At 40.2% G+C, this 25,390-nt stretch overlaps 1 protein-coding gene across 11 annotated transcripts in view; it reads right to left on the bottom strand.

Annotated features, from left to right (window-relative positions):
- Positions 1–25,390, bottom strand: part of cadpsa (Ca2+-dependent activator protein for secretion a) — a 166,735-nt gene that overhangs the window by 115,705 nt on the left and 25,640 nt on the right. For all 11 annotated transcript variants that reach the window (XM_041946624.1, XM_041946652.1, XM_041946616.1 and 8 more), the window contains exons 2-3: positions 18,815–18,928; positions 15,347–15,679 (exon numbers count right to left, since the gene is read on the bottom strand). In XM_041946624.1, coding sequence (XP_041802558.1) covers positions 15,347–15,679; positions 18,815–18,928 — 447 coding nt within the window. The remainder of the gene's footprint in view (positions 1–15,346; positions 15,680–18,814; positions 18,929–25,390) is intronic.

The following is a 25,390-nucleotide window of genomic DNA, read 5'->3' as shown; positions in this document are numbered from 1 at the left end:
ATCATATCTATTCACAAAACTTCCCTTTTTTCTGAGCTACTGGTGTCTGTTTTATGTCAATGCCACGTTTGACAAGCAGGTGAGGATACTGTGGCTGCAGGTGATGATGAGGACAGCCACAGTGATTGGGTCAGTGAGCTGAGCCGGGTCCTCGACTGAGGAACTCTGGCTCATGGAGTTTCTGCTTCAATAAACAACAGAGAGCCTAAACCTGTTGTCATGACTCCTGGTCCCCCAGTTGGTTTCTTAAAGGTCATTTCTGATGCACACACACACACACACATGCACGCACACAAACACACACACACACACACACACACACACACACACACACACACACACACACGCACACACACACACAATCATGTTTCCATCACTTTTTGGGGACATTAAATAGCTTTAAATAGCTAAAAACTACCTGCCTCCCTCCTTCAGCCCCTCAGCAGAGCCATTGCACCTGGCCTCTTCACCCAGTGAATAACAACCCCTCCAAGCTGTTGATCCCTTGTCTTTTGTTTGTTTTTTGTTGTTGTTGTTTTTTGGGGACACTTCAGGAAACAAGTTGTAAACACAGCACTAACAAACTATCACCTTATAACATTAACCTGGCAAACATGTTCACAGTTGCCTATTTACACATGTCAACATTAGAATTCATTTAGAGTTGTGTTTCTACAATAATATGTATTCATCTATTCTGGATTGCTCTCCACCAAGTCCTGTGTCCAGCCCTTTAGCAGATAAATGATTCTATGTTCACCACCTTGTCTTTGTGTCTGTCTGCTGTTTGGTGCTAGACAGGCACTGCACTGCAGTTTTACTAAAGCTCTCGCTGAAAACAGCTTCCTGCCGCTGCTGGAAATGTGGTTGTTGAGAGTGGTGGGCCTGAAAGATGCTGAAAAGCATGTAGAGTTAAGGTCAGAGGGCAGCAAAGTAGATGATAATTCTCTGAGGGTTTAGCAGTATACAGGACACTTTGAACACTGCAACATTATTTTATGTAGAAACAACAATGTTTTATGCAATGGTACATTCATGATTTAGCATACATACCATACTCTGTTATTAGATATGCTAAACTTATCAACAAGTGGAGTTTGCTGTGCACATTGTTCTTGTCAGATCTTTACACTCTACATTGCAGGCAAAGCACAGGGGAAACAAATGACATTAATAATGGCTTCTTTCCATTTCAAGTAAGACATGGTAATGACTCAACATGCTCAATTCTCAGAACCAAAATGTTAAGTCTACATGGAATGCAGCCATCATTATTATTATTAGTCACGTGTGCTTTTCCTGCAATGATGTCTCAAAATGTGTGCTGTGAAATAAAAGACTCTTGCAGCTACTAATTTATCATGTTTTGCCAGCTTGTTGACTACTCCTTCAGGGACCAACTAGTATATTAAAACAGAGGGATAATACTGCTTAATTATTGGCAGCTGAACAGATTATATTCCTATACAGCAACTGCTTTTTCACTGAGTAAAGAAGCTGAAGTTAACCCGGTGCTATACCAGAAAAAGCACAGGTGGAACTAATGATATTAGATATTAGACTTCCAGTAAGCCATGCCAGTGAGACAGCATGAGCAATACCAGAGCCCTGAACTGCAACACATAAATGTAATGAAAACATAATCACTCCTCTGCTTGACAACTCAATTTCCGCTAAGAAATTACTAGCGATACCAATAACAAATTGTGCTTTGTCTGTTTTTCAGAGTCAACGACAGAATCTCCCTAAAACGTTTTGTCAAAATGACATTTCTAAAAGACGAATCTCCAGTTGTTGATCAAAAAACATAGTTCTGAACCAAACTGTAGAGGCAAATTCATAAATATCAATTTAGCAGCCAAAAAACAATTTGCCAAATTTCATGTAAAAGTTCTCTCTGTACTTCTGGGTCTCCAGTGTGTGTGTGTATGTGCACGCACGTGTGTGTGAGTGTGTGTTTGTGTGTGTAGCCCTTCCCTCTTCTGCAAAGAAACCAGTCTCAGACAGTCTGAAAAAGCTTCATATGGAGAAAAATACCACACTCTACTCTCTAACATTGCCTTAAAATCAAAACAACTGTACACAACATGCACATTGCACACAACCTTTTAAAGGTGTACACCACAGAATTATTGTTGCACTTTCACAAAGCTGGGGTCTTGCAAGAGTGAAAAGTAAGTCTGAGCTGTCTCAGACTTTATTAAATCAGATGACAACTGCATTGTGTGCAGTTGTAAGTTTGTTTGTAAAGTTGTAAATTCATCAGACCATGCACCATGGCTGTCCAAAAACAATCCCTGTGTGCTATCTAGTTCACTGTATTTACTTTCCAACATTTCAATTCAGGGTCTAAATTCTGAGTGTAAAATTAATACACTATATAATCCCCCTGTGGAAAAATATACTATGTAAGGAGTGGTAAATCAGCGAATGTGGTAGCAATGACACAGCACATGTATCTACATACTTCATCAGATGGTCAGAAAGTCATATTGATTCTAAACATAAAAATCATGACTTCATCCAGCATCTGTTTGAATATATAATGTATCTCATCTAATTTCTGTGAAGTCAAAATGACAACTAAATCCACAAATGTGAAAGTGGAGTACAGTGACTTTAGGTTTAAATAGACTATTTGCTTGCCAGTTTGGTGGGTTCAAAGGGATGTTACTATTACCTCTACTACTACTACTACTACTACTACTGCTACTACTACTACTACTACTACATTTCTCATTTAACCAAGAATACTTCATCAGCATTAGCAGCAGATTGATAATCTCACTGCTTCCTCATCCTTCCTTTCACAGTCCCCCCTCCTTCCTAATCCTCTCCTCCTCTCCGCCATTGAATTGCACAAGTTGCTACCTCCTCTGGATGGATTAACGGGCCCAAGCCTGATAGTGATTAAAAGGAAAGCAATCACTCCCCCTTAATACAGATAAGCGGACAAGGGTTGGTATGGCAAGGAAGGGGGATAAGCGGTAGTCTCTGTGTACAGTTGTCATGGCGACCACATACAAGAGGATAAAGGGCACTGGGGAGTCTTTGTGTGTGTCTGTGCAGTGCTCATGTGCATACAGCCATTTAAATGTTTCAGGAATGTGTTTGAGGTACATGTCATCATCAGTACACATTTTATAGCTCTCTCTCTCACTCACACAGCCACACTCACACACACAGAGCTGAGGCCTAATGTTGACCTTAACCATGGAGATGTATTTCAAAGTGTTCAGGGTCTCTGTTTGACCAGGACAGCAGCAGGTATTTGATGAAACACAGTTGTAGGTTATTTGGTCTCGCCTCCATCATTTGTGTCAGAGCAAATGTGCACAGAGAGGGTTTCACAGCAATGCTGTGCGCTTGTACAGGATTATGAACCACAGTACATGTCTGACCTGTCTTGTTTACCTTTCATGAACAGCTAGCTGGGAGAGGCTGTGCAGTGGCAGAATGAGAAAAAAACCCTGAGCTTACAAAGTGGAGAAAGCTGTGGAAAATTGCAGGTAATGGCAGGCTCACGTTGCAATTGCATTTGTGTCATCAAATAAATCGGCTGTCTGTTGAACATTGTAGACAAAAGGGCAAATCCTTTGCAACTGCATCATGACTCTAAATTCCATTTAGCAAAAGTTCACAGAGTCCTGTCTCCTCCTCAGAACAGTTGCACTGGGTGTGTAATATTATTGCAATGTAATGTAATTAAATGTATAAAACTCTTGTTCAGACATGTTGCATTACATGAATAAATGTATTGTCCAAAAAGCCTTGATTTTAAATACGAGTGCACCATAGTAGTGCATTGTCACTAGACTTGTGCATTTGAACTTCGTGTTTAATATTTCTGTATCATGTCATATACATCATGATGTGATTGGAGAATGATGCTCATTAAATTTAGCCTATTACTTTAATTATATTATCACTTGGTATAAGGTGGAAATGCTGTCGTTACACTGTCTTTCTGTAGATACAGTATGTCTCAGTTATTCGCCTAAATTTGTTCTCAGCCGCAGAATATAGGTTTACATAAAGATGGATGTCTCCATTTCCTCCACTGTAGAAAATGCAGACAAAGTATCCCGAAAACAGGGGCTGCTATGTTGTGCTTATGTCATAATTTGGCCCCAGAGTCTGCGCAGCAGTGATCAGGTGGTCAGGGTGAATCGTGAGTTCATACGAGCCATAATCATGACGTCACACCTCAGGCCTCCAAAACATCTCAGGCCACAGCACTGACAGCCGACCAGGCATTGGTGTGGAAGACGCTGTCATCTACCTGCTCCATCGCTCTCTTTCCCACCTGGACATCACTGGAAACAGTGAGGGTCATGTTTTTTGACTTCTCCAGTCCTTTCAAAGCAATCAAACCATTACTGCTGGAGGGGACCTGGCTGCATGGACCATGGACCATGGACCTCACCAACAGACCACAGTATGTGAGGCTTCAGGACTGTGTGTCTGATGTGGCAGTTTGCAGCACCGGGGCTCCACAGTACTGGGCTCTCTCCTTTCCTCTTCACCCTCTACACATCAGACTTCAGACATAACACAACCAGCTGCCACCTCCAGGTGTTCTCTGATGATACAGCCATCGTTGGATGTGTATCAGAGGGGAACGATTTGGAATACAGGGAAGTTATCACTAACTTTGTCGACTGGTGTGGACTATACCACCTGTACATCAATGCCAGCAAGACCAAGGAGATGGTGATTGACTTTCACAGGAGGTGTCACACCTGTGAGCATCCAGGGTTTTGACATTGAGAGCGTGGGTACAAATAGCTGGGTGTTCAACTCAACAAAAAACTGGACTGGACCACCAACACAGATGCCCTGTACAGGAAGGGCCAAAGTCACCTCCATCTGCTGAGAAGACTGAGGTCCTTGCTGCAATCAAAATTCAGAAAATTCATCAGCAACATGTCCTTCACAGTTACTGCTGGGGTTTTCATAGGGACGAAGTACTTCCTTATGAAAATAATCTATTGTGGATGATCCAAAGTAACAGACACCATTTCTGAAGAGACAAAGGCGTTGAAGCAAATAATTGTTGAGCTAATTTGAGTGAACTGACCCTTTTATTGATTATTGAAATCATCATTGATTATTCTGCCATTGATTCATGGCCTGACTGTTTCTGCAGTCACCATGATTTCCAGTGTATTGTCTCCAGTCCTTTGTGACCAGTTAGAGGCTTTCAGTGGCTGCTGACTCCACCCAGCCCTAATGGCTAAAACCCATCTGATTAAAAGGAAAGAACACCCACTCTCTTCTTCCCTCACTACATATCCGCTGCGATGGCCTGCAATTCAATTTGTCTCCCGGCCTCAGCCATCATTACTGCCAAAGGCACATTCATCAAAAGAGATGTGCCTCGCTTTTTGACCCTGCTGCTCTTTATATGATGTGTGCAGTTTGTTAGAAAACAGTCGTCTCATTTGCTGCTCTGAGGCATTCACTGGCCTGTTTGAACATATCGTACAACCAACATGGCTTCAACATGCAGGTAGGTTGCTCACACACAACCACTTAACAGACACATTGATGTATGTGTGAATGTGCATATACAGTGCACTGCAATGTTTTTAATCTCGTCTTGTCTTTTTATCTGCCATTGCCACTGTTTACTATTATTCCATTTTCTTAGCTAAGGTAAACAGGCAGCGGAATGATTGCATCCTGTTAGTCATAAGAACAAATTTGGTTTTGAATTTCCCTGCAGGTCCAAGTCGCTGTCAGGATTCAGGATAACAAAAAAGCTCCTTGCCTTCCACGTAGCTTTACGGCTACAGTCTAAGTTTGATGATAAAAACATCAGGACATAAGTTTCTATTCACCTGTTGTTATACACCTTTTTAACACACTTGGCTGAGCAGGAAAAGTTGGCATATCATAAATGGGAGAACGTGGAAATCAAGTTTTCTAACAGATCCTTCGTCTTATTCCTCTGCTGTAGACAGAGCATTCATGTCATTCTACCACTCATTGTTACAGGCCTCCAGTCCACCCAAAAGGAAGGAGGAAAGAATAAAGAATGAAAAAGTCCACATCCGGATTGAAGAGCATGTCAATCCGGGTCTAGCCCACATTGTCAACTGGTGGCATGCAGATCACATCTGGCCCACCAAAGCTTCTCATCCAGCCTGCAGAATATTAGCCAATTCAGAAAATGCGTGCATCTAACATTAATCACCAGCGGAAGAGGCCCAGTCCATCCCTGAGTGATCACTGATTAGCTCGCCAACCCCTGGCAATGAGCCAGAAAGTCAGTACTTCATAGTTCACAGTTGGCCCTTGTGCAAATCTAGTTGAGGACCCCTGGCACCTCATGTTATGAAAGAAAAATGATATTGATCAATAAATTGTTGTTGACATTTAATATTCAATGTAGCTGAAAATGATTCACAGCGACCCTGTCCCTAGATCAATGTGGTTTTTATGCAGCTAATTTCCCTATTGTTGACATGGATGTCATGGCGATGTTAACTGCTATACAGAGTGTTGTGTGTTGTCGCTACAGAGTTCACACATTACATCACATAAGAATATGTCTGGGAACTAAATATGGACAAACTCTCTGAGCCTTTTCTGTCTTTGTTTTGTGCTGGTCCAGTCACAAGAGATGTGACTTTAATGAACTGAATAAATGTTGTTTTGTTATTGCCAACCACTCTTGACCTCTGACCTTGAATAATGCGGTCGATGCGGTGAGTGATGAGTTTGAGAACCTCACCTTAGTTGAGAAAAAAGCATTGTTGTGATGATGTTACAATTGTACAAGTTCTCCCTCAAAACCACCATTCCATAAAGAGTGCTTTCCTTATGATATTGACCAACTGCGTCTATCAGCTATCTCAGAGGATTGTGGATTGTGATATGAAGTCATAGCTCTACAAATGAGAATGTTTTATCAGTGTTGAACTTTACCATGTACTGTTTATATGACCTTTATTCTACCAGGGCTAAATGCCCTGTCTCCCAAGGTCAACGAAAGTGGAAAATAATCTGTGTATCCACCCCTTGATTGAGATCTGTGCCAAAATTAATAGGTTCCTTCTTGGCTGATGCTACATGCTTCAACCAGGTTTCATGAAAACTGGGCCCATAGTGTTTCTGTAATCCTGCTGACAAAATGACAAACAAACAGAACCAAAAACATAACAAAGAACTTTGTCTCCTGTCCCATGCTCTACAGATAAAATCACACACAAAGAAGGTTTCCTACCTTCAAAAACCATAACTCATTTTGTTTTTTTAAACCATCCATCCAAGAGAACTCATCAAACATTCTGGACATTTCACAGTAAGTCCTTAGTAGTACTACTATTCCTCATTATATAACAAGCAAGAAAATGAATGTGAACCAGTGAACTTTGTCATAAAAACAGCTGCCTACTCCTGCTGGTAACAGGGGTGATGATGCTAAACAGCTCCACAGAGCTGGGAAGAGCTGCAGGACTGTAGGTGTGTCACTGAGAGCGACACCTTTCACAATACACATAGTAATTCATTTAATCCCTTGTTGTCATAAATATTTTGATTAGTGCTGCTTTAAGTACTTCAAATCTTAGCCATGGGCATTAAAGACATGAAAACAGAGGCACGCTTTTGATGAAGGGGTGAGATGCAACCACGAAGGGCAACATGGTTCAAATCCAGGCGGGGATCTCTGCTGCATCTCTTTCTCTCTTTCCCTCATTTCCTGTCATATCTTTACTTTAAAAACTAAAACAAACAAATAAAGACACAAATTTTAATTTGCTTCAGAGAACAAACTAGAAGGAAACAGCACAGCTTAAGCCATTTTGTACTCAATAACTAGCAAATGGGCTGAATAATACAAAACATGACTTGTTAAGACAAATAATTTTTGCACCCTCTGCATGTAGGAGAAAATAAACTGACACGATGCTCGGCCATATTTGCATGTCTCTTGGGTTGAGCTATAGAGACGTTAAGCATCTGGCCCATTCTGCATGGGCCAGACAGCAGACTACTAATAAGGCCAGCAACATGTTGCTTTGAAACACGCTGGAAGGGGGAGTGCACTGTCTGGCTCTTCAAAAGCATCCGACCCCAGCCACAGGCAGCAAAAGATGACAGCAGGGAACAAATCCCATTCCAGCTGCCATAACCTGCATCTGTGCTTAACTGGGTCCAACCGGGGTTATCTCAAGGTTCCACTTAGCATTAGCCTGCTGTGTGGCGCCAAAAGTCAAGACATAAGGTTGTGTGGTGTTTCAACATCTCGTTAAGTGGAGGGATTTCCAAGATCACAATGTGGATTAAGGGATTACCTCATACACTATGCTGTGGGTTTGGATTTAGAGCCTGTTCAAATGATGTGCATGTGTTAGATGCACATAAAAAATACTTGTTCAGAAGTTACTCACCATCATATCATCTCTTAACAAAGCTAGCCATCTGTCAGTACTTTCTGAAGGCTTTGTATCTTGTTGAACTGAAGCCTCAACAACCATTTCCACTCCCACTGTCAGTGAATGCACTCTTTGCCTTATGTGAGATGAGTTATTTAACAGTGGCTTGTGACTGGCGGATTTTAATTGGCAGTTATTAGCCACAGGGAGCAGCTCCCGCACCAAGAAGCCAATATTTACTCTCAGCACAGATAACTGGAAAACAAAGGGCTCATTTGGTGGAAATGTCTTTGTTTCTTGTAATGCCTGGGCCTCCCTTCCTGTACGCCTCCTTCTAATCACCACCCCTGTTTAAACAGTTCAACTCTCTCATCTTCTCTATTTCCATTTTACACACCCCCATCCTTTTCTTTTCTGTCCTCTCTCAGTCCTCTTTACTGCAGGGACCCGAGAGGCACTCACTGAGCCTTACCACACTGAAAATACAGTTACATATCCATATTTTACTGCTTTTTTGACTCCATACTTGAAGTGTAGGCGTAGGCCATGGTTGTCACCAGTGCAGAGTCATGAAAGCGCTGCACTCAAAAGCTGCTTTTCAAGCCGGACAAAGGTGAGAGATATTCTTTACCAGGACTATTTTCCAACATTACATTTTGGTTTTACAGGACAGAGCTTCAAGAATGAAGACTAACTGGTCCGTTTGGCACAATCCAAATCTGGTTAACTTTCCCAGTTCTGATAAAAAGCAACACACTAAGTTTTTCTATGGGAAGCTCCTGCGTAGGGGATGAGACAGTCCAAAGTCTGAAATCTCTCTCTATATATATATATGTTACTGCAACTGCTGGGCCCTCTGCAGTCCACTCAGTGGTTAGACTGAAGAGGTTAAACTGTGATTTATCAGTCCACACTGTGTTCGGATGACATTCTGTGACATGCTAACCCTAGCCTAACTTTCTATTTCTATTTTGAAGTTTTAAGAATAGCTTTGCTAAAGCAACATGCCTGTTAAGTCCTGTTTGTTATGGGCTTTATTGTGGACCTGATTTCTTATTTAACTGTTCCTCACAACAGCATCTTAAATAAAAAAACAACCGAGTGCTGTGTGACTGACTGGCCCAGGCAAGTGGGCTGCCTGTGGTTGGGTATCACATCTGTCAGTCTCTCTCTCCCAGCCATTTACTTTTGGTCCAGTCCAATCTAACTTCCTTTTCCCATCTCTGACAGGAAGACAAATTTAAAACATTTGGATAAATAGTCGAGGATGGACAAACAAAAAGAGAAAAAATATATGAGGATGGTGCTGTAAAGCAGATAAAGAAGACTTTGAGGTAGATTGCTGTTAATGAAGGTCCTTTCAAAGTAAAGGCTGGGGGAAAATGATGTATGAAATGTAAGGGTCCCTGTATGGCTCACAGAGGAAATTCAGTCTATACATTTCCACAGCACTAATCCCATCAGTTCTAGACTATATCCATCAGACAAAGTTGCCCCTGTTGTGCTGACTTTTTAACAGAACTACTGTTTCCCTGCTTTCACATTGTAAAATAAACTTCACACCTCCTGCAGGTGTTTCATAATAAAAGTCTTTCAGTGGAGGGTATATGGGGAATATGTTCTGTGTTTAAACTGGAAAAGTGACAAGTCACAAACATAAGCATACTCTTATGTTTCAAGATGCATTGATCAAGTGCACTTTTGATATACAGTATATCTAAAGCAGATAGCTGCAATAACAATGGCAAATAAGAATCAGATCATAAAACAGGAGGCTTCTCTTTCTAAAAATATCATCAAAATACTTAGAAAAGAGGGGAAATTAGAAGGTCTTGAGGACAGGTTCATATGGCAGGAATAACAGGAACATGAGAACCTTTCACACAGCCATATGTGTCAGCACTTACAAATGAAAACAGCAAACATTAAACTGAAAATGAAGACCTCCTATTATCCCTTCCCCCACTTCTCCTTTCAGAGCTGTATTGCAACAGACAGCAGCAGATTTCTCAGCTTGCAGCTCATTAATTCGGAGTGGTTACTCCAGAAATGGCAATTGTCCATGACAAGAGGAGAAAAGAAAACATATTCAATTTTTTTTCTCAGTCTGACATGGAACGAGGTTTTTAGGATTTATTAGGATACCCTGAGTGCCAGGAAATAGCACCTGTTGGATGTTCAGTAGGATTCCAGTGAAAAATGCTACTGTGCCTTGTGCCTCTGCTCTTCTGGAAACAGAGCGGCCATTAACTAATGGTTCCAAAGTTTTGGATTTCATTACATTCCAGTTGTTAAATTTTGTTTCCTAGTTTCTTACTTATCATAACAACATAGACTCAGTGGTCACTTTATTAGGTAGGCTCATGAATTCATTTAAATACCTTAAATACTAGTTACAACAAAAATGTAAACACTTGTGTTAAATTACATTTTATAAGTGTGCCTAATGGATTGGCCTGGGAGAATAAATTTGAATAACTTTCCTTTGACTCATCAATTGCAATTATAAATTATTTAATGGATTGTTAATTCAAAAGGTAAGCTATGATGTTCTGTTTTTTAATGTGAAGAATTCCAATAAAGTGCCTCAGTGTTTTGTGTCATTATTTATATCATTGCAAATCGATGCGCCTTCAAACAAACCAGTGGCTACTTTCGTAACAAACCCCTTTGGCTCACAATGTAATAAACACTGTATCTAAATTTTAGAAATTACAAAAGCCTTGTAGCTGAGTCAAGTGAAGTTACATAGCAAAAGAAAATCTGGCATTCCTGAATTAAGTGTGTAACAGTTTCTAGTATTAAAAAGAAAGCATATATTTAAGCCTTGGATTCTCTTGCCAGATTTCTAGAGTTGTTTTTACTCCCACAAGCTCTTCAATATATGCCTACGAACATTTCACAGTTCATTGTGTCATATTATTTATACAACAAGCCTGAATGTTGAAGCCATACAAATTCCTCTTCTGTATCTGTTTTATTACATTTATTGTGTATGTGACTCAAAGAAGTGGTGATTTTCAGATTGTCTTGTTGATCAATTATAATTTTAATTCACTACATGGACCTGTTACTCCACTACAGGTCCCAACAGTTTCAGGAAACCATCTGTATGACAATGGCACGATGGCATACCTTTGTATTTCATTTTCAATAATACAGCAGGTCATTAATTAAAAATGACTGACAATATAATGATAATGATAATTTAATAATCAACTAACTTGTAATTATTTCAATCATTAGCTGGTCCCAGCTTCTCAAATGTGAGGATTTACTGCTTCTTTCAAAAAACAATCAATACATTTAAAATAATCTTTTGTTCTGTTTCAAACCTTTTCAATTCTGAGTGTATCATAAGGTTAGACTGTATGCCAGTTCCAGAAGAGACTGTAAAAGCTGCCTAGCTGACAGAAATAGAAATACACGTGTGTGAAAACTACAGGCATGTTATATGGATGGCTGTCAGATTACCCAATATATGTGACTTTTGTGCAGTAAAGGCCTACGAGCCTTTATTTTATCTTATGAACATACCAGTTTGTTTAAGAACATAGTCTGCATACTGCCAACCTATGACGTCATGATGGGCAGAATCCTGCGTCAGTGGAGAATTAGAAGCTAATACTAAAAAATTACCTAAAATGGATGAAGAGGTGTGGTACCCTGAATAGAGACCCCGCAATGGGAGGCGCTAACCAGGAGATATAAGGTGATGCTTTCTGATTTAGTCTACGTGTCTGTGCTCATGAACCTGCCTCTGTGTTTCTGCATTTTGTTGAATTTACAGTAATTTATAGTAAAACCTAAGAATTGTATCTGACTCTTCATCCTAACTTCTTAATTTTTTGCACTTTTCTAAGACAGGAATTAAGTGTAAAATTCACTGATTTACAAGATTCACTGGTCCATCTTTCCAGGACATTAAGGAAAGGATGTCATCTGACTTGGGAATGCTTTGGGATCCTCCAGCAGGGGCTGACAGAGGCGTATTAGCCTGGTGCTAGCACAACCTGGCCTGAATCAGTGGCAGAAAATAAATGAATGCATTTCTGAAAATGATGGTTGTAGAATACAAAAAAGGCTAAATCGCTTTGCCTTTGTCATCTGTGAGGTTTTCAGATTTGGGTATGACTGGCTCAGTCTGGGCACAGGATGTAAAAACCTAGAGTAAAACATGTGTTTTCAGATGTAGCCATCCAAAAGTGCACATATTGTATTCTAAGCCCCCCTCAGCCAATGCTGGAAAGAAACAGTACAGGGAATAGAAAAGATAAAAGGATACAGGAACCTTGACAGTAAACACCCCCCATCCCCCCACAGTCTTCCCAGTTATAGACGGAGCTTTGACAAAAGACTGGCTGAGTACCTGTCGGCCAGCCTCCATCTGCCGATGACTGGACATATTATTACCACATCAATCTGCCTTTACAGCCCAGCTCTCTACCCCGTTATCATCATTACAATCTGCATATATTAATAACTCATTTTCCATCCAGGAGCACATTTTCCGTTAATGCAATACTTGGCTTTTAAATAGTGGATCATCTATGCGTACAAGCCTGTCTTATTGTTCCTCCTCCATGGTCAGACTTCCTCTCTGCTTTCAGTTTGCCACAAAACATGAACATGCCTCCACACACATCTGATTGAATTGTATTCTGCACATGAAGTCATTGAAGTCATCAACACTGCAATATTTTTGCATTGTTTCATTTTATGTTTATATTCCTTTCTGAAAGCTTCAAATAATCCATCCATCCATTATCTATACACCGCTGAATCCTTTGCAGGGTCACGGGGGGGGGCTGGAGCGAAGGCAGGGGACACCCTGGGCAGGTCGCCAGCCTACCACAGGGCTACATATACAGACAAACAACCACGCACACGCTCATTCACACCTATGGACAATTTAGAATCATCAATTAACCTCAGCATGTTTTTGGACTGTGGGAGGAAGCCGGAGAACCCGGTGAAAACCCACGCTGCACAGGGAGAACATGCAAACTGCTTCAAATAATAGTAATAATAATAATAATAATATGTCCATATAGCCACAAAGTGCTTTACAGGGTAAAGAACAACACCAACAGAAATCACAAAAGAAAAAAAAAATGTAACAACAATAGTGCCATCAGAGACTTCAAGAGAACGACTACAGCAAACGCTCTGTCCCCTTTGTTTTTTAGTCTGGATTCAGGAACCACCTGGCTTGCGGCATTTCAGGACCTCAGGGTCCGTGACAGCACATGGCAAGTTTAAAGGTCTTAAAATAGCTTAGGCTTTAAAATTCAAAAATCAACTCTTAAACTAACAGACTGCTCATGCAAAGATGAAAGGATCCGTGTACCGAGCTCTTTTTTTCTGGTACCTTAAATCCTGGCAGCTGCATTTTGCATTAGTTGTAGAGCGGAGAGAGATTTTTTGCTGCCAACAGACAAAAGGGAGTTGTAATAATCTAAGTCGTAATGAGATAAAAGTACAAATAACTGTGTCAAGGTTTTTGTTTCTTTCTTCTTCTTCTTTCTTTAAAATTTTCCAAAGTTGAACAAAGCTACTGTATGTCAGATTACGGCTGTTCAATTAAAACACCCAGTTTTCAACACTGCGGAATAATAAGACGGTAATGAACCTTTTTTTTTGTCATTTTAGTGTTAAAGGAGTCAGCGCCACATAGAAGTATCTCAGTCTTGTTTGAGTTGAGCTGATCACCTAAAAGTTCACATGCAGAGATGATGCGGTGGGGACAATAAAAAGCAAAGATGGATGCTACATGATGCAAAACATCTTGGGGAGGAAGTGGAGGTAAACGCTTTGGTGCACACAGCCCCCCTCTGTTTCCTGCCACTCAGTGCTAGTGTTTTTAAATCATGACTGACTAACATAATCAAGTTGTTTTTATAAGCCTTGATTATAGAGGAGACAGAGCAGAAATAGAAGTTGTATGAGTTGTTTCTGTAATAGCCATACTTTGTTGTTTTGCTAACGGATTTCAGTCAATAATAATCCTTCAAGTAGCACTGCTAAACTTCAATATTTCACGAGTTTGTTAAAGTAGTAACTGCTGTATACAAACAAAATGGCCAAGAGAGTCATCGCAGGCATAAGCGCACAATGTAAACGAGAATGTAGATGATAAAAGAAAAATGCTTTTTAGCATCATTTCAGGTCACATCACCAAACTGTTCAAGTCTTTTTTCTTTTTTTCTTTGGTAATCTCCACAGACAGCTGTTTAAATCACACAAATCTGTTTATTCTGACTGGTCGAGGCCTCCAGCAACACTGACTTTTCTGCTTTCACTGTTGACAGGTTCTCCCTGTCCACTACAATGAATAGGGAAATAAATGAATCAACAAACAGAAATAAGACCTTTCCCTCCTGTACACGCCTTTTATAACCTTCTTTCTACTAAATATTTCTGCGGTAAATTTCTGATATCAATGAGCCTGGCGAGGCTTGACCACTGTCCTTTCACATTCTCAGAAGATGCTGCTAACTGACAGCTGCTTCTGAGGGCAGAGATGGCCGAGTGGAAGTCGGACACGTTGTAGTTGTATGGACGCAGCACTTCATTGGCACCACTTGTGTAATGTAAGGCTCTCAATACTGAAGTCATTTACAGTGGAGAACAGACTGGTTCTTTTGGCTTTCTGTTATGTGGAGTCATTTGCTTAATCATCAAAAAGTTTAGATTGGTCGCTCTGAAAAAACAACAAGCTATCTGGCAGTGTTTCACAAAACAAAAAAAGAAAGAAAAAAAAGCTTTTTGAACAAACCCAATAAAAGTCCATCTGAATCTTTCTCTACTTGGAAGAACTGACTTTTCCAGCTGTTTAATGATAATGATAAAATCAACAATGTTGATTCAAAATTTTCATTCATTCTAAGTCGTCTCTAAAATGTATGGCAAAGTAGAGCAATATGCCTCTGACTGTTAAACACCCTCCGGTTTGGACTGACCTGGCAGGCATTATAGAGGAGCTGGTGCTCAAACTTCTTGATGCCCAAGATCTGCTGGAACATCTCGTACAGCTGGTCCTTGCTGAGGATGAGCTCGGAGGCGGCGCTGGCCGTCATCCTCTGCTGGTGCTTCCTGGGGTCTTCTTCACCTCGGTAGATAGTGTCAAACTTGGCCATCCAGGAGCTCAGCACCGTCTCTTTGCTCAGGCCGTCGATCTCAGGCAGGCTGCGCACCCGCTTCTCGATGTGCTTCTTAAAAACCTCGCGAGAGTCACTGGCCGAGCAGCCGCCGCTCTGCACCATCCGGGACACTCGGTCACTTTTCAGGAAGACCTGCAATCAGTTTGTGAATTGACACATCAGTTGTCGTTGTTGTTGTTGTTTGAAGGATGCTACTAAAGCTGCGGCATCATGGACAAATACTGCATGACAGGGGTGCACTCTCACCCCTTCAGCTACTGACATACCACCAAGGTACACCACTGAATGACTCTGATCCCCTCAGAGATCATCAGCCTGCCCATCTCCACTCTCACTGACAAGAATTATCAATCTGCTGCTAATCCTTCTCTTTGTATCCTGCTCTTACTCCTACTTGCAGTGCAATGCACCCCTTAAGACACAGGTTTTTTTCTCTTCCATTCATACTTGAAATTCAAACATTTTTAGTTTGTACCCTTTGTAACAGAGTGACACTGATGCCCCTTGCTGCAATTACTCATTCGTTGTGATATACTGATCCACCTTTTTATGCATTCCAATATCCATCATCTGCACCTCCCTTTAATGCATGTATATGTTTTTGATTTTACTATATATCTCTATGCAATACAGTATATATGTAGCATATCAATTCAATTCAATTCAATATTTTGAATTTTTGAATTATATATATATATATATAGAGAGAGAGAGAGAAGGCATATGATGGAGGGATCGAGGAGTGGACAGAGTAACAGTAACTCTACTCAGCTCTGATAATAGACATACTGTATATCAAATGATTTTTCTAAAATGAGTTTATTAACAGTAAAAGTTGTTGCAGATGTTGTTGTTTTACATTGAATTGTCTGAAAAAACAGACTTTCTGTTTTGATTATTGATAAAACTTCAAATATAAAAACAATCGGGGCCAGTTTAGAGGCCTGGGTCATACAGGGTGTTGTGGATAATGCACAGAACACAGTGTCAACAGTTTGTACAGGGATCTTTCAGTGTTGTGAAAAGCACAAATTAGATTCTATTCACCTTCATTCTGCCAATTAAGAGAAACAAAGAAGAAGTTCAACAATAAACCAAAGGGTTTTTTTAGTTTGTTTGTTTTTTGCGTTCAGTGAAAGCTGACTCATATATGAAAAACTCTTTCCAAGCCTGTGATTGATGGGTGGTAAATTCTTGTCACCTGCTGTCCAATCTGCCACCCTCTTTATAACCTTTCATCCATGTTTTCCTCTCTTTCTATTTCTGTCTGTCCCCTATCTCTCTCTGTGTGTCTGCCTCCGTCAATTTTAGCCTGAAGCTAAAGCCAAGCTGAGAGCTTTAGGTTTTAATTGAATTGGATAACCTGTGCCACCAGCTTCATCTGTTAAATATCACACCGTTCTCATTTAACTTGCTTGTGCTGCCACATTAACTGATAAGGAAGTGCCAGTCAATGTGTCAGCGCCACCAACCCAGCACAGATGCTTGTTTTGTTCTCAACCCAATCACCAGTATAAGTGTTGGCATTGTACGTTTCTGCAAACCACCAATATGCTGAAACTTTGCATTTCTTTACCTTCAAAACGTACGCTTCTGTACGCTTCAGTTTTAAGTTTACGTGTGGTTGAGGTCTGGTTCAGTTGAGGCACAAAACCCCACTTGGTTAGGGTTCAAGTTCATGTTTTGTCTTAAAATACAGGTTTTCTCGGCACAAACATGTCTGGAAAATGTCTCGAACTCTCATTAAAGATTCCTGGTTTTGCTTGGCAGTCATCTCGCTTGGCACAACACCACTATCCCCTCTTCCTCCTGATGAAACTCAGCTCATATACATGTATTGGTACTGGTAGTCACTTTGATACCTGTCGTAGAACCATTGATTTGAAATTGAACATATTTGTGGTTTGTAGAAACATATACTTACGATAATTTACTCTGACAACTGTTCTAGCTCACAACACCACTACACACCAAATGAGTTCTACACTTACTTGGCAGTTTATTAGGCACTTATAGTGAAAATGAATGTCCTCCAGTAGATCCTTCTTTCATGAAGGTCATAATGTTCAGTTTGTGTTGAAACTGTTTTAGAGAGGTGTTGATTCAGCTGTCGGGTCATTTTGGTGGAAGCAGTTATAGTGACAGGTGTCCATTATGTGCCTGTTCATATCAATGAGGGTAGGTTCAATAACTGACGCACCTCTCCGTGTTTCCTATTTATATCAGGCTAAATATTAGAAAGACCTTAAAGTTCTGAATAACATAATACTACGACACAATGGCCATAACTTTGACTCTCTAAACAACCCTGTCTCCTGGAGAAAACATGAATAACACCTGGTCCTCTCTGAATGCACTGTTCCCTGGCAGCTTTTCTCCATTCCATTAAGTGCTACGTTCTCGTGGTGGATGGAGGTGGTCGGATAGTGGTAAGTGTGCCAGACATTGACACCAGATACCAAGGGCTCCATCCACACAAGAGATGGCAGTATTCAGGCTACAACAATACTTGGTTAATGTTTGGGAAAGATCACAGTTTGGTTTGATATACAACAAAGCAAACACATTCTGTCTCTCTTATTACTCTCTGTTCACAGGCCTTGACCTTTGACTTGTAACTATTGGCATCTATGAGCAGCTCTAGATGTTTTATGTCAGATGTGAAGTTGTAAATGAACAGTGTTGTCCAGACCGTTAAGAAACGTGAGATGCAGAGAAGACTGTGGCTGTTCTTTCTTCACATTTTATTTCCCTCTTCTATTCTGGGTGGATCAAGCCCACTGAATCCTGGCCGTCTGGGAGCACATTATTAAGACTGCCCTGAGGAGCTCAGTGCACTCTCTGCATCATTTATCAGAGCCAAGACAAGTTATCTCTGCTGAGGTTTGGATACTTTTTACCACATTATTACTTTTCCTGCTTGGGCAGATTCATTTTAAACCAGAGGAGCTTTGCTAGGGGAACTTTACAGCTAGCAGTTTAGACCCCTGAAATGGCATAAAGGTTGAAAACATTAGTGATTTGAAATCATCAAATAGAATTAACATATAGTATTAAATAGATTCTACAGAGAAACTGCCTTTTTTCTTCAACAGAGGGGACAGACACAGATACAAAAGGCAGGGCTAACGGCCGGGCAAACACAGCAGTGTATGACACACATATGTTAATATACATGCAATGAATCAATCAAATGTCACAGTTGAAATGGATACCAGGGTACTGTGGCAGAGTGAAATATCCATGAAACAGATCATACAGACTCACGTCATAGTAGCTCTGGACAGCATTGATGAAAGCCTCATCAGCCACAATCTGGGTTTCTCCATTGAGGAATGCCTGGAAACGCTCTTTGACTGTCTGCAGCTGCTGCTTACTGATCTGAAGGCGGCATTAACAGACAGGAGACAAACAGGTTATTATAGTTTATGAAAACCACAAAATGAAACTTAACATTTCTGCTGAACAATTCAAATAAAAACAAAATTATACCTGTTTTCCAAAACTATGCAAAAAATTATATGAGCTCACCAAACATTTCGTGAAATACTGTTAAGATGGTCTCCAACTGAATACAGACAGTATGGATACAATCCAATTTGAATATGTGATATTCCCATTAGAAATTGTTAGCCCTGTCAATCATCATAAATCATCATAAAGCAGCCTCCAGATCAAAATAAAAGGGAAAGAGAGAGAATGAATTACTTTTAACATTAATTGATCCCAAACTCAATATTTTCCAGTGACACTTTATTTGCAACTTTTTTGCCATGGTGATTATATTCATATGACTCACCATGAGCCCTGTAAAGTATGCTTATGATCATCTTTGGACACCAACAGCAAATAAACAAAAATGCACATTTGGTCATACAGTGTACATATGTTGGGTTTTAGTGTGTTTCTCCATGCATCCCTCGCAGGCTTCGACAGAACTGGCACCAAGTAGAGCATTAGCATGCTGGTGTTATGATGCAATGACCCTTCCTTCTTGAATAGTTTTCTTGACACAGTAACAACTGACACGCTTACTGTGTGTTCATGGTGGTTTAATGAGAAGTGCAAAACAGGCTCTGTGATCAATACTTTGGTGATCAGTTTGATGTTTAAGGTTGGACTTGGTGTCAGGTGATACGGGATGACTCATGGCTTTAGATATAAAAGTTGTTGTGCTTTTCAGACAAACAATGAAACAAAACATGTTTATTAACTTTACATTAATATTTTATATGAAAGCTGTGTTGACACTTGTAAAGTGTTTTTCAGTATGCCGCATTAAACAGGCAGATTTTTGGTTAAGACCTCCTCTGTACAAGCTTCAGTAGGGTCCTTAGAAGCACTTCTTCTGTTTATGGACCATATGATGTCACTCATGTCCATTTTGGGGCATTCCCCTTGCCTTTCTGCCAAGTTTACAAATGTGATTGGCCTTCTGCCATGTTAATCAGACAATAAAGTAATTCTTTATATTACAAGTTTTGCTGGAGTTCGGACTTCTTCGGACCTTTTCCCTTCTCCATGCATCTTGGAAATAGTTAAGGTGGTGCCAGAAATTCTACTCTACATCTATAGACTGTCTAAAGACCTGAAGGCAAGATAAGATAAGATAAGACAAGATAAGATAAGATAAGATAAGATAAGATAGACTTTATTAATCCCCAGCAAAATTTCACAGATTTTACACAAATTGCACAACAGTGGATAAGGCGACTACAGCGTTTATGCTATTGCACAGTAATAAATATATAAATGTGTCACAGTAGAATACCAGTATGTACTGATAGGTACAGAGAGTAGAGTACTCAATGAGAGTGAATTAAGAAAATAATTATTGCAAGGTAATTTGTGTATGATCACACATCAGTGCATAAACAGTCTGAATATGGACCCAGTGCTACATCAAGCAACGCTGGAGTTGAACAAGCTGGCAGCTGTTGGAATGAAGGACCTGTGGTAGCGGTCCTTCTTACAGAGTGGATGCTGCAGCAATATAAAGAAAACACACCATAAACGTCTCCGCAGAGATTCATTTAAAGATGTTACGGTTCCAGAGATGCCTGAGAGATAACCAGAGCTAGCATTAACTGTGAAACAGGCTGTGGCGTCATGCCTCAATAAAGCTGCTGTAGTGAGAGCAGTCTGCAGAGGACAAGAAGAGCGAGGAAGCACTGCTGACAGTATCTGTTCAATGAGAAACCCTACAGGAGTAAACTAAGTAGTACTAGTATCGAGAAACACTCACTGAGTAATGCCTAATCACACCTAAAATCACCAGATTACCACACACTAACACACTGTTGGGAGCACAAGGTGCAACTGTGCCGCATGAACACATGAAAAGTTAAAGCAAATGTGACAGAAAAATAAATACAGTCACAAAGGAGATGGCAGTATTCAGTATGTAGGTCTGTAGAGTGTTCTCATTTGTGTGGTTTTGACGGCAGCAATGCTGAACAGTATTTCCAATCGTGACACAGTCGGTAGTGGTGTGGGTATGAGCAACATGCAGCATGGCTTGTTTATGTATGTATAGAGACTGTTTCCTGAGTTGGACACTGTTTTGCTGCTGAGTCAGACACATGCAGCCTCATGTGTTTTGCAGTCTTAACTCAGGCATTGTTTTTGGTGATCTCCACCAAACTGTATGTAATTTGCACTTGTTTAATCTACGTGTCAAATTTCATATGTGCATCAGATGGAATTCTGGAGGACACCTTGTTCAGCTTATTTGCAGTGTGACCGGTTTAACAGTTTGATTTTTCACACAGCTGCAAAGATCTGTTATAAACTGCAGTGAGCTTTTAATATCATTGGAGTAGTATTTTACATGCTTGCCTAAAATTGTTGGCTTGAGACTGCAGTGATAGAAAAGCTGAACTTCACAGCAGAACAGACACCATATTATTTGCATCCTCCAGACATCTGCAGCTCCATATTCTTCTTTTTTTATTCATCTTATATTCTGTGCAAAATAGAAATACACAAAGTATTGCTCCATTTTTTTTTATATACATTGTTGAGAACACAGTTGCCTTGCTTGAATAAACTTTATTGGAAAATGCAGAGTATCTGTCAAACTTAAGTGAGCTCAGCCCATTGTTGGTTCCAACTTTTCTGGTCAATTCGGTGCAAATCAAGGCCCCTGAGATGTTAATTGTTCATAAAACGTTAATTGTTCAGCAACCATCTAAATACAAGTGAGACATTACAGAATAAAAGAAAATGCTTTAAATACACCATCTAAACTTGATAGCAGTAAGATGGAAGTAAAGATTTAAAGGCCAATATCGCTGGAGGAGACAGATTTTAACTAGTGCTGTAACATTTTAAATAAAACCTGCATTGTGCTTTTAACTTTTATTTTGAAAAGTCTATTTTGGAGCTACTGTGTCCTTAGGGGTTGACCATCTGTGTGTCTATACACTTCATTACCCTACTGGCTTTCTACTGGTGATGATGATGAGGATTGCACTGTGTGACGGTCCTCCAGGTACAATCTAACAATGCATACAGAGACATAATGAGACATTAGCAGTGCAACGAAATGGCCAATAAGAGCCTCCCTCTCTGCTACAAGAGTCCACACCCATTGGCTAGTTCACAGTCCACAGCCCTGGTAACCGTTACCATGGCTACTGCAGCAGAGGAAGTGGTATGAGATAACAGCTTCATTGATGGGGGTCAAAGTTGAGATGAAGTATAGCAGAGCCAGCTGTGTGCTGCTGTTTATCCATAATACATCAGTGCATGAGTAAATATTGTTAAAGAGGAGGTCAGAAGGAAGTGTGTGCAGCTGGTGAGTAGACTGCAGGTCAGTGTGCTGTGACACTTGCCTCAGTTAATCCTTCACATCTGTCTTTAACTAAAACAAATCATATGTCCTAAAAACTCTGGCAGCTTAACACAGATGCAGATATTCTGTGACATGACTGGCATAGAGACACCAACATACTGTACTACATGGTACAAGGCTCCCAAAATACTCACTTTCAAAATTAATGGGGAAGCAACCTGTTGCCATTTCTGACGGTGAATATAAGCATGATGTACTTTATTTTCCTCCTCTGTCTTTCCTGCCTTAGTTTGACATTATTTAATTGGAACTATTTAAATGTTGTAACTGCAAGGGTTCTGACTAAAATTGCTTCTGGCATCGAAACAGGGAAAGACACCTGATCACCACCAATTGAAATTCCAGCCTCAATTGGATTAGATAAGACTTTATTGATCTCACAATGGAGAAATTCACTTCATTGGTGTAGCATCTCTAATTCAGTTTCCAGCGTCCATATGGTAACTCATGTTTAGGATCACTGAGACATTTTGGAAACCTCTGTGGTTATCTCTGAAAGATCATGGTCATGGTCAAAGAAACCAACACTGACTGTCGGTTGGAGAAAGGATGCCGAACCCTGTCCCAGGTGTTTAAGCCCAAAGATGTGCACGAGGCCGGGTTGCCAGAGAAACAGCCCATTTGCTCTCTTTGGGTGAGCTGCCCTCTCATAAAACAAGACTTGTTTCATTTTTGCCCACACAAAGGTGAGGAGCTGACAACTGATGTAGTCAAACTTACATTTTTGATGGGCGAGCCTCTGCTGGACGCAGAGACAGAGTAGACCACAGCCACAAAAAAATAAAAATAAAAAATGGCATTACTGTTTACTCCTGTAGGGTTTCTCATTGATGGCCGGCTAACCCCAGAAGCTCCAATTCAGGAAGTATTGAAAAGTCTGTTGATCAACTAAAATACTTATTACTGAAGGCCAGAGAATATGTTCATGAGATCCTGTGTGACATTTTGAAATTTGTATTCTAGTACATATTTTTACATTCAAAACTAGATATAGCCTACTCCACTCTAATTTCTTAGCTTGGCTACAGAGCTTTTTGCATTTTTGCAGTGAGAGATGAAAGTTGACGATTTAGTCTGACAAGTAGAATTGAAATAATTAAATACAACAACTACAACTGTCAGGACAACATCATTATGAATAAATAACTGCTAATAATTATGGATAATTTCTAGGAGATCGGGTTGGTTAATACTACCCGGTTTTGTTGTAGGAACTCAAACAGTGGTCTGCTGCTGGCAGTCGTAGTCGTCACACCACCACTGTCCCCTCTTTCTGATGAGAAATTCAGCTGAAACACATCTACTGGTAATCTAAACTATGTCACTTCGATACCAATTCGAGAAACACTGATATGACACATATGAAATATACAAATTTGACATGTTCCTGGCTTGCAGAGACGTTCAATGCCAACATTTTAATCTGGCAACTGGGCTGACCTATCAGAGCAAACCAAATTATAACAGAATGTGAAGAAATCTATTTGGAACATTGGAAAGAAAAAAAAAGCCAAAGTAGATTAGAATGTTACGTGGCTCTGAAAAGAGATTATGAATTGGCAGATTATCTCTCTGCTGTCAGAGACAGAAAGCAGAGACAGATCCTAACCAAGAACAGGCTCAGTGACCACACACTGGCAATCCAAAAAGACTGAGCAAACAAAAGCAAACAGAATGTGTGGTCACTGTTCCACAGCGGATGCTAAGACAGAGATACACTTCCTCTTAAGATGTAAAGCCTTCAATGAAATAAGACTATAACATCTCTGTTGAAGACTGCGTCACCCCATCATGATACATTAAAATATGTCTAATCATTTCTAGAATCCATTTGGAGCTTCCTCCATGCGTCTGAAAATAAATGACTACAGTATGTGTTGCTCAGACTAACATGACAGCTTGACTGCTCCATAACTGCTGGGACCAAACCAAGGGTGTGGAGACAGAGGATGTCTGATGGTACACATTACTGTAAATTAAAAACAGGATAAGGTTGACTAAATATGATGAAAACTAGAGAGGACAGTTGACATAGGTCTAAGACTAAATTGAAAAAAAGAACAGACAAAATTTACATTTTCACCAATTTTTCTGCTCTGATCTTCATTTACAGCAGTGACAGGCAGCTGTTTGTCGTATGGTGCCTGCTCAGCACCGAGCCACAGACAGAAAAAGTTAACGATTAGCTGGTGAACATAGTGAAGTATTTAACACATATTTCTGGAGTTGGTGGAGACCAAAACAGAGCTACAAGGAGAGTCAACATTGGACTCACATTTCTCGGGTGGCCAGAAACATAAGTCCAAATAATTACTAGCAGCTGCTAACAGCTGTTGATCGATTGATCTAGTATCAGCCCTGATATTTTGTTGAATTAGGTTTGGTTAGTAAGCCATTATCTGCAGACAGTGCTTTGATCCATTGTATTACCGAACTTATTATTTATTAAACTTATAAGAGCTAATGAGTTTTCCGGTCATCAAACATGCAGACTGAAGGGATGTTATATGTTTTATGTGTTTGTACTCTCAACATGTGCATATCTTGAGTTTATGTTTCATATTACAATGGCAAAAGAACCATTTTCCCCTCAGGTCTGCCTCTCTTGGGCTCTTTTCCTGAAGATATTGTTCCACTCTAGTTGTGCATGTTAAGAGGCATCTGTTATAATGTAACGCTCTGTTACCACTGCCACCCCAGGGAGAACATGACAGACAGAGAAGACGAGGAGAGAGACAGGAGGAAGAGGAAGGACAGGAGCATTCCCTGGATAACAGAGGGGGGAGAGGGGAACACCAAAAGGAAAGAGAGTAGAGAAGTAGACAGGAGTGAGTAATAGAGAATTGAAGGTAAAACATTGGAAAATGAATAGGAAAGATAAGAAAGCTTGAAAGATAGAGAAGGAAAATGCATATTGTAAATATAGAGGATGAAGGTGCCTTGTATAAGTAGCACTGAAGCACATTTAAGTTCACCAGCTTGACAGA

The sequence above is a fragment of the Chelmon rostratus genome, chromosome 2, assembly GCF_017976325.1.
Source record: "Chelmon rostratus isolate fCheRos1 chromosome 2, fCheRos1.pri, whole genome shotgun sequence".
NCBI lineage: Eukaryota > Metazoa > Chordata > Actinopteri > Chaetodontiformes > Chaetodontidae > Chelmon > Chelmon rostratus.
Note: the sequence above shows the minus strand (reverse complement) of the source record. Positions and strands in the feature narration are given on the sequence as shown.